The sequence below is a fragment of the Littorina saxatilis genome, linkage group LG14 (genome assembly GCF_037325665.1).
Source record: "Littorina saxatilis isolate snail1 linkage group LG14, US_GU_Lsax_2.0, whole genome shotgun sequence".
In the NCBI taxonomy this organism is placed as follows: Eukaryota; Metazoa; Mollusca; class Gastropoda; order Littorinimorpha; family Littorinidae; genus Littorina; species Littorina saxatilis.
The window spans coordinates 11630580-11640579 of NC_090258.1; the positions used below are offsets into that span (position 1 = coordinate 11630580).

Below are 10000 nucleotides of genomic sequence, written 5' to 3' on the forward strand. Positions count from 1 at the left end.
ACATGAATTGCATTCCATTGCATGTTTGGAACAGCCTGCCCGTGTGCTAGCTGAAATTTACAGTCCCTCATCGAAATCAAACTATCTTTTATCTTGTCATTCGATCACTTTGATTTTTGTTGTTCATGGTTTTTTTTTAACTTTTAAATTGTTTTACATGTACAAAGTTATTCAGGTACAAATTAAGTTATATGTGTACATGTAAAAAGTAATTATATACACAAACGTTTCATGTTGTCTCTAAAGGTTGTTGTACTTTTAATAGTAACTGTGACTGTGATATACCTACCAGCGTATGGTGATATTGTTTATATATATATATACAGTAGATAGGTATGTGTAATTATGATTTATAATTTCATTTTGACACTGTGTCTTACTCTTAGGCTCTGCTTTACACAGTTTAATTTTTCACACTGGAATCATGTAACTTGGTACAAGATAAAGTGGTGGTGCCTATTGTGCATGGATGTGTTTGTCTTTATTAAGTAATTTTGTACTAACTGCCATATTTGTATACATTTAAACTGTTAATGAATGTGATATAGATGGAAGATGTATTTTTTGAGGATTAAGGCTGGGGGGGGATCACACCGCATTGACTCAGCTCATCTTACATAGCTTTTGAAAAGTCTGATTTACCAATTTATAACATAATTGTACATTTCTCTAATATTATCTTCAACAGACCAACAGTTAAAAACTTTGAGTCGGACAGGTGCCACGTACCTAATCTACCTCTTTCACTGAGTTTTGCTTGCAATTTCTTTCATGGTCTGAGGTTCAGTGTTCATTTGTGCCAACCCCCCTCCCCCTTTCACAGATACACAAAAACGGGCTGAAAACTGAACTGGTCCCAGCGACATGGTAAAACAAAGAGCGGAATGGAATCTGTCAGAAAAGATCTATGTCATAACTTTGGTTGTTGAAACTTGGGAGGGGGGGGGGTTCACTTTCACTGCATTCTTGAACAATCATATTGCAATTTTTTCTTCTGATCATGTCAGCAATTTCTGTTTATTTCCTACTTTGAATGTTGAGAATTCCTTAATATATAACTCCCCCTCCACAAGCCCAACCCCCCCCCCCCCCCCCTCACCTTTTTTTTTCAAGGACACATACTCAAGCCTCTCTAAAAGTGTATTACATGTTATTAAACAAGTCGCGTAAGGCGAAATTACTACATTTAGGCAAGCTGTCGAACTCACGGGATGAAACTGAACGCACTGTATTTTTTTTACCAAGACAGTACAGCTTCGTCAATCCCCGCGTGAAGGAAATCGCTCACCTCCCACGTGCAAAACGTAGTGATATTGACACGTCAGATTAGCGCGGTGGCGTATTGTGCCGCTAAGCAGGAAAGCGCGCTTTTCTGTATTCTTGTTAACTTTTTGAGCTTGTTTTGAATACAACCTATCATATCTATATGTTTTTGGAATCAGGAAATGATAAAGAATAAGATGAAATCATTTTTGGATCGATTTCTTACATTTTAATCGAAAGACTAATTAATCTATTTTCGTTAATTGTGATCACATTTTAAGAGTAAACATGACATATGTATTATATTTTTAGATTCAGAATGTGATGAAGAATACGATGCAATCAATTTTAAATCTGTTTGCAAAAAATCGATTTTAATGACAACTTTAATGAGCAAACTCATTAATAAATTTTTAAGCCTCCAAGCTGAAATGCAATACCAAAGTCCGGGCTTCGTCGAAGATTACTTGACCAAAATTTAAACCAATTTGGTTGAAAAATGAGAGCGTGACAGTACCGCCTTAACTTTCACGAAAAGCCGGATATGACGTCATCAAAGACATTTATCAAAAAAATGAAAAAAAACGTCTGGAGATACCATACTCAGGATCTATCATGTCAAGTTTGATGAAGATCGGTCCAGTAGTTTTCTCTGAATCGCTCTACACACACACAAACACACACACACTTGACTAAATGTAACAAGTCGCGTAAGGCGAAATTACTACATTTAGTCAAGCTGTGGAACTCACAGAATGAAACTGAACGCACTGCATTTTTTCACAATGACCGTAGTCCGCCGCTGGTGCAAAAGGCAGTGAAAGTTACGAGCCTGTTTAGCGCTGTAGCGGTTGCGCTGGGCTGCATGGCACGCTTTACCGTACCTCTCTTCGTTTTAACTTTCTGAGCGTGTTTTTAATCCAAACATATCATATCTATATGTTTTTGGAATCGGGAACCGACAAGGAATAAGGTGAATTTGTTTTTAAAACGATTTCGGAAATTTAATTTTAATTATAATTTTTATGTTTTTAATTTTCAGAGCTTGTTTTTAATATGAATATGACATATTTATATCTTTTTGGAATCAGAACATGATGAAGAATAAAATAAAAGTAATTTTGGATCGTTTTATAAAAAAATAATTTTAATTACAATTTTCAGATTTTTAATGACCAAAGTCATTAATTAATTTTTAAGCCTCCATGCTGAAATGCAATACCGAAGTCTGGCCTTTGTCGAAGATTGCTTGGCCAAAATTTCAATCAATTTGATTGAAAAATGAAGGTGTGACAGTGCCGCCTCAACTTTTACAAAAAGCCGGATGTGACGTCATCAAAGACATTTATCAAACAAATGAAAAAAACGTCTCGGGATATCATACCCAGGAACTCTCATGTAAAATTTCATAAAGATCGGTCCAGTAGTTTACTCTGAATCGCTCTACACACACACACACACACACAGACACCACGACCCTCGTCTCGATTCCCCCTCAATGTTAAAACATTTAGTCAAAACTTGACTAAATTTAAAAAAATATGTTGTACTCTATATCTTTCTTTATTTGGTGTTTAACGTCGTTTTCAACCGTTCAAGGCTATATCGCGACGGGGAAAGGGGGGAGATGGGATAGAGCCACTTGTTAATTGTTTCTTGTTCACAAAAGACTCTATATCTGATCAGTTTAGTAATGTACTGTTTATTGATACTTTTATTACTCTGAAGACATTGTTAAGACTTGCCTTTTAATTGTTCCTTCCAAATGTCTTCTGTAATGTGAACACACTGCTACAGTGACCTGCAGTTGTTTATTATGTGCTGTATTCATTGTAAAGTTATTTAGTTTTCATAGTTTTACGTTGTAGGGATAACTGCCATTGTGACTTAATGTGTACAGATAATTGTAATAAAGACAATACTTTATGTAATTTGTTCTGTGTGCGTGTGTGTGTGCTCTTGCGTGTGTGTTTGTGTGCTCTTGCATGTGTATGTGTGTGTGTCTGTCTGTCTGTGCGTGCATCTTATTGCACATCAGCTAAAGACCATGTTCCTCTTATAAAAACATTAGAAGTGTGGCGGGAGAGCGAGAGCCACTATTGTAGAAAGTTTAATGTTATAGGATTAGATATTGAAGGTTCAGGACAGTCATAGCGTACAGAGTCAATCTGTCACGCTATCACTGGCCTCAGCTTTCAAAAGAAGCGTAAGAGTAATTGGTATCGAAACCAAAAGTAGACGACGCAAGGGAAGTAATTCCCTTTTCAGTTCCGTGTTGGCAGCCATTTGTGTGGCGCTGACATGATTTACCGGCATACATGTTAATAAACATTGGTAAAACTTGACAAATGTCAAGTTAGATGATGAGAGATTGGATGAAAGTTATTTGATGTGCGTAGTTTAGCGACCACAAGATATTCTTTTGGTTAATAACGTAACATGAGTACGATGATCGTTCGTCGTGTTGGAAACAACGATCGCCGGACGAAGTTGTCGGTTGATCAGAAAGGATAGGAATCGTAAAATATAAGGAAATGTATGTTATTTTGATGTGGATAAAATAATATGTGTAATAAATAAGTTGGGTTATTGGTGAATTATTCGTTATGTTAGCCAGTAGGCCAGAAGATGAGGGAAAGGGGCGGACTATGTTGTTAGCGGAATGTTTCATAAGTAGTTCGGATGTGGTCGATTCGCTCTCAACCAATCCGTGTTGGGTCTGTGTTTCTGTCCAGGTTACCACGTAAGCTGGTATAAAAGGCCAGAAGAGATTACTACGGCAAGAGACTTCGCATTCTTTCAAAGGGATAGCATAGGGAAAAACGCAGAGTAAAAGAACTTAGAGAATCTTACCACATTTCATAAAGCAAGACAGAGTAGAAATAGCCAGATATAAAGGATAACCTCGCATGCTACTGGTTTGTTTACATCAAACGCCACTAGAGGTTCAAAAGTAGATAGGCGAAACTTTCGTAGATAGTTAGAAAATAAACAACCGGACTGTTAGAACGTCAGGTGACGTTTGATTGAACGGTCCTAAAAATAGCTAGTTAGGTGGGAAATTAAACCTAGGTGACCTGCGCAAACTCAGGTAAGCTCCTTTTGGTGTCCCGCCTGTTTTGCGTATGGTACTTTCAAAAGGGGGAAACTGATTTAGGTTTAGGGACAAAACACTTTGGTGACGAACAGGGGGATTCGTCCGTCCGGTTCTCATCGAAGTTAATATAGCTAAAACAGAGGTATTAGACCATCCTTAAGGTATTCCATTAGGAGAAGGGGAAGAACTGCTCTTCCACCTAGAGGTCCAAGAAATTAAATAGGTTTCAGAGGTTTCATAGTTAGTCAGTCAGTTGACAAAAGATCCTGTAGTGGATAAAAGATTAGTTAGCTCGATATGCGGAGTCTCGCCTTATGATAGGATTAGCTGGGGAGGGGAGATTAGGTGGCTTCATTGTTTTTCTTATAATAACTTGCGGATTTTTGATGTTTGCCGTATAAAGGTGACCCGGGATTTTGTACTGACTTTGTATGTGAATGTATAATATTGCGTAAATTACGCTTGTTGTATTGTTCCATTTGTACACTTTTCTAGAAAAATAAGTCTAATAAACTATTTTATATAAAAGTGATCCCATGAAATTGGCTCCATGTCACGTAGGTCGTCATTTCTTCTCGCAATCATAGCCTTTTTAGGAAGATAAGCTAACCCGGTAATTTTAGGTGAGAGAGAATAAATTAGGCGATAGACAGATTAGAGGTGCATGCACTAGGAGACTGAACACAACGCGAGGTAAAAACTAGACATAAAAGTGAGTAAATAACAAATGCACGCATGAGACAATAGATCTGCAGAGCTAAACAAAAGACGTCTTTTGTTTCTTATCTACAACTTTCACGGTTTTCCGCCGGGTCAACAAATTTACAATCTACATAATAGGAAAACTGCTACAGAAGCATGAAACTGGTTTGCAAAATCAAATCACAAACCAAACAACGTTGATATTGCTTTTAAAAAAATGCTTTATTGCATTTTAAGGACAAGGATTAGGATTTTTGCATCCTTTTGAACATTCCAATCTAAGCTTCTGTTCTTATAATTTCATTTCAAGCACACACAACCCCTGCATGACTTTCATTCACTGTTAGTTTTTCTGGGGATATTAGCTTCAAACTATTCACAATACATTATATATTTACCATAATCAGAGATACTTTCTTTCTTTATTTGGTGTTTAACGTCGTTTTCAACCACAAAGGTTATATCGCGACGGGGAAAGGGGGGGAGATGGGATAGAGCCACTTGTTAATTGTTTCTTGTTCACAAAAGCACAAATAAAAAAATTGCTCCAGGGGCTTGCAACGTAGTACAATATATTACCTTACTGGGAGAATGCAAGTTTCCAGTACAAAGGACTTAACATTTCTTACATACTGCTTGACTAAAATCTTTACAAACATTGACTATATTCTATACAAGAAACACTTAACAAGGGTAAAAAGGAGAAACAGAATCCGTTAGTCGCCTCTTACGACATGCTGGGGAGCATCGGGTAAATTCTTCCCCCTAACCCACGGGTGGGCAGGGGATATTAGCTTCAAACTATTCACAATATATTATATATTTACCATAATCAGAGATACTGTGCTAATTCCTGCAGACACTGAGTGGCAAGGTGTTTGTTATGGGAGGAAAATGAAGTGTGCTAGTAAGAAAAGACTGAATGCAAGCAGGCAGGCAGGCAGACAACCAAACGCTTCAATTTCATACACACCCAAAATAAAAGCCAGACGTTGTACACCTGCACACGTATATATACAGTGTACAAAACAACAAAAACAAAACAACAATAATAAATCAAAAAACAAAAAACATACAACACCTGTCTAAGATTCTTTACCCCCCCCCCCCCCCCCAAATAAAATAACAAATTCTGTACAGAAAACAGGTATGGAGACCTCAATGTCATTTCTCCTCACTCTACACATATCTCTAGCTTCTCCCCTGACACTGTTTGATGGCAGATTCTAGAACATTCTTGGACACAAGTTTGGTTAAGAAGGATTATAAACTTGGCCAAAAACTTATTGCAACAAATTTCAAACCCAAATTAAAGCATTAATCCCCGTGTCATTTTATTAACACTTTATATGCCAGAGAAGGCCGTTCACTTAACCTTCAGGATCACCATTTGGATTAAATATTTCTTTTACAGGGATCACGTGACCGCCGCTCAAGTAAGGGTACCCTCAAAATCGACCAGACAAAAACGGAAGAGCCGAATGAAAAATCGACAAAAAATCACAATAGGCAAAACTTTGCAACTTTGACATACGAGAAGGAAGTCAAACCAATTATCTACCCTGAACAGATTGTTTTGTTTTGCTACCTTGCGTATTTCGCGTGCTATGCTATTCCTACTGATGCAGGTGTCGATTGCAAGAGCGATCAAAAACGGGACTTTTTGCATCATTTTTTAGGGGTATCATGACAAAAAAGTCTGCACTTTCGCAATGACTTGGTGGATTGCTTTGAAACTTTCAGAATATTTTACCAACATACTAGAGATACTTCGAGCGAAATGATGGATTGTTACAGGTGTTTGTTAAAATGTTATGCAATTTTTCTAAAGAAGTTTTTAATCTCGTCATAGGATTGTTCCCTTGGGTCCAAAAAATGTATGACTTTGCATGTCTTTAGAAAAATGATTGATACACACACTGCTAAAGTTTTAAGTGCATGTAAGTACTGACGCAAATTTGCTGGACCAGTAAACACGCTACACATGTAAGCGACGATTCTGGTGCCACAGCGATGCCCAGCCAAGCGTGACCGTAGCATGTTTTAAGAGGCACGCAGCGATAACAGCTGTAAGCGCGAAACAGCCTGAACATTCCTTTTTTTCCTCATGTGTTTGCATGACTAGCAAATTAACGCCAGCAGCTACACGCAAATGAAACTTAGACAGAATCTGTATCAATCATTTATCTGTAGATATGCAAAGTCATGAATTTTATGGACACAAGTGAACAATCCTATGACAAGTTTAACAATATTTTTCGAAACATTGCGTCACATCTGGATAAATTACCGTAACGATCCAAACTTTCGCACGAAGTATCTCTAGTATGTTGGTAAAATAGTCTTTCGGATGAGACGAAAAACCGAGGTCCCTTCGTGTACACTACATTGGGGTGTGCACGTTAAAGATCCCACGATTGACAAAAGGGTCTTTCCTGGCAAAATTGTATAGGCATAGATAAAAATGTCCACCAAATACCCGTGTGACTTGGAATAAAGGCAGTGAAAGGTGAATGCTCGCACTAATAGGCTTGAGGTTTGCTGGCCGATGTGAATGCGTGATATATTGTGTAAAAAAATTCCATCTCACACGGCATTACATTGTGTAAAGCGCATTGAGCATATGATATATGATTATGCGCTATAGCAAATGTCCATTATTATTATTACTATTATTATTATTATTATATACAGTTTTAATTAAATGACACAGGAATTAATGCTTTAATTTGGGTTTGAAATTTGTTGCAATAATTTTTTGGCCAACTTTAGTTCAGCCTTGTTCATTAAAAGTAGCAGATTCTAGAAGGTTCTGGGAAAAAGTCCCATGGAAATGGTGGTAAACACAGAAAACTCGTTTTGTATTTCTCTCCAAAAATGACAGCCTTCAGTTTTAAACTTTTATGGGTTGAACAGTCACAGATTCTAGAAGGTTCTTGGAAACGTGTTTAGTGAAGAATGATTTGAAGATGGTGGTGAACACAGCACATTCTATGTACATATCCCTGGAAAAAAGACTGCCTTCAGTTTTATGGGTCAAACAGTAGCGGTTTCCACAAGGTTTTTTGAGACGAGTTTGGTGAAGAATGACTTGAAGAAGGTGGTGAACACAGAAAACTCTTTGGGGACGGGCTCAACCGGTTCAAACCAGACTTCTGCCTCTGCCTGGTCGGCATTGGGTATACCCGACAACACGCAGTAAAAAGACAGAGCTTGCAGACTGCAGCCGGCATCCCGCTCTGCCAGTTTTTTCGAGATAAGTTTCTCAAGTTCAAGGTCGTCTGCATGACCTTCAGCCAGCAGGTTCAACCGAGCGACCTTGCGGCCGTACCACGCCTTGACCTTCCCTTCGCAGTAAACTCGAACAGGTTTGCACTGCTTGGTTCTTCTCGGAACGGAGGATTTTTGAGCTGTGCTCTGGGAAGAGTTCTCTTCCGATTTTTTATCATCACCCATAACATCTTCATGCTTTTCTGAGACATTTCTCAAGTCTTTCTCCACAGATGAGCTGGCCTCTATATGCCCTATTCCAACATTACTTGATGTAAGCTGAAGACCTTTTGTGGTAGTGAGGATTTTTCCATCCCCCACTGGGCTGCACTGAATCTGAACAGGGGAAGACGATGTACCGGAAGCTGCCTCCCCCATGGAACATCGGTGTGGTACGTCCCTGCTGTCTGACAGCCCCCTGGGTGAGTCCATGCTGCTGGTTGAGGGGTTGGTAGCATCAGGTTCAAAGACCATCTCAACGTCACCACAGTGCTCAGCAGATGCAAAAGTGTATCCCTGGCCGGTGGGTTTTTGTGGTGAGATGTGCGAGACGGAGAGCGGCGAGCAAGGCACAGACGAAGATGGCTGTCTCGAGCATTTGGCCACCACCACTTGCAGCTGACCCGAGGTCATCCCTAAAGGTTTTCCGCACTGACTGGATTTGCGTGACGATGGCGACTCGGATATCACCATGGGCGACGGTTGACCTTCCCCCGAGGAACAACGGGAGTCAAGTTTCGGTGGGCTCGAACGATCGTCTCCAGATAAAGCGCCCCACTCAGAAGCACTCAGCCTCCTGCCCGCTTTCTGTTTCTTCTTCTCCGCTTTGGACAAGGCTTGACCGGTCTGTGTAGTGATGGTCAAACCCTGACTGACCAGAGCCTGGTTTTTGAACCGTTTGCCTCTCTTACGCTTGGTGCTCTCTGACGTTCCAACACCTTCTGAAGCAGTTTGCCCAAGACTCGGATTTTCATCACTCGGATCTGCGTCTTGGATTTCGGATCTGCACTCAGTATCCACACACATGTCCTCAACTTCTTCAGCAACGTCTTCGTTACTGAAATCCTCTTCTCCAACTTCTCTCCCATTTTGGTCACTTTTCACAGCAAAGAGGAACACGTCTTTCAGTGCCCACAAGAGAAGTTTTCGCACACGCCGGAACCAGGCCATGCGATAGTCTCCCTTGGCCTGTAGCGCCGTCAGCACTTCCTGCGACATGATAGAGAGGTTAAGGGTCAGATGGCACGTCCACTGGGCCGGCTTCTTGGCATTGGTGACGTACTTCTCGCACCAGGCCGCGGAAGGGTCGGAAAGTGTGGAAGACTGTGTGGTATCTGTGGCGGAAGGCTGTGGGTTTGCTGAGGAGAAGAGGTGGAGCAGCCCCCATGAAGACCGGGCAGTCTGGTGGTCACTGGTTGTGGAGGTGGGGTCAATTTCTGCCTCAGCTTCTGTTGAAGACCCGGTCGATGTCTGGAAGAAAAGGAAGGTGCAAGTATTTTTTTAGAAATGCATTCAGAGTTTTGTTTAAATCAGTGTCACCTTCAACCTGACGTGTGTTTTGCTTGCAGAGGGCGTTTTGCCGTGTTTCCTTATTCTGTGATAATCTTCTGTTCCCTCATACCTCCCCCTTATGACATGCACACACACACACACATGCATAAACACAGA

General features: G+C 40.1%; 2 protein-coding genes across 2 annotated transcripts in view; both read right to left on the reverse strand.

The window, feature by feature from the left end:
* The window catches only part of LOC138947123 (zinc finger protein GLI2-like), a gene marked incomplete at its 5' end in the record, with an annotated part of 217820 nt that overhangs the window by 17808 nt on the left and 190012 nt on the right, over window positions 1-10000 (reverse strand).
* The window catches only part of LOC138947117 (uncharacterized), a 20757-nt gene continuing 18724 nt past the window's right edge, over window positions 7968-10000 (reverse strand). Inside the window, exon 12 of the mRNA XM_070318564.1 lies at window positions 7968-9802. Coding sequence (XP_070174665.1) covers window positions 8099-9802 — 1704 coding nt within the window. The 3' untranslated portion in view covers window positions 7968-8098. The remainder of the gene's footprint in view (window positions 9803-10000) is intronic.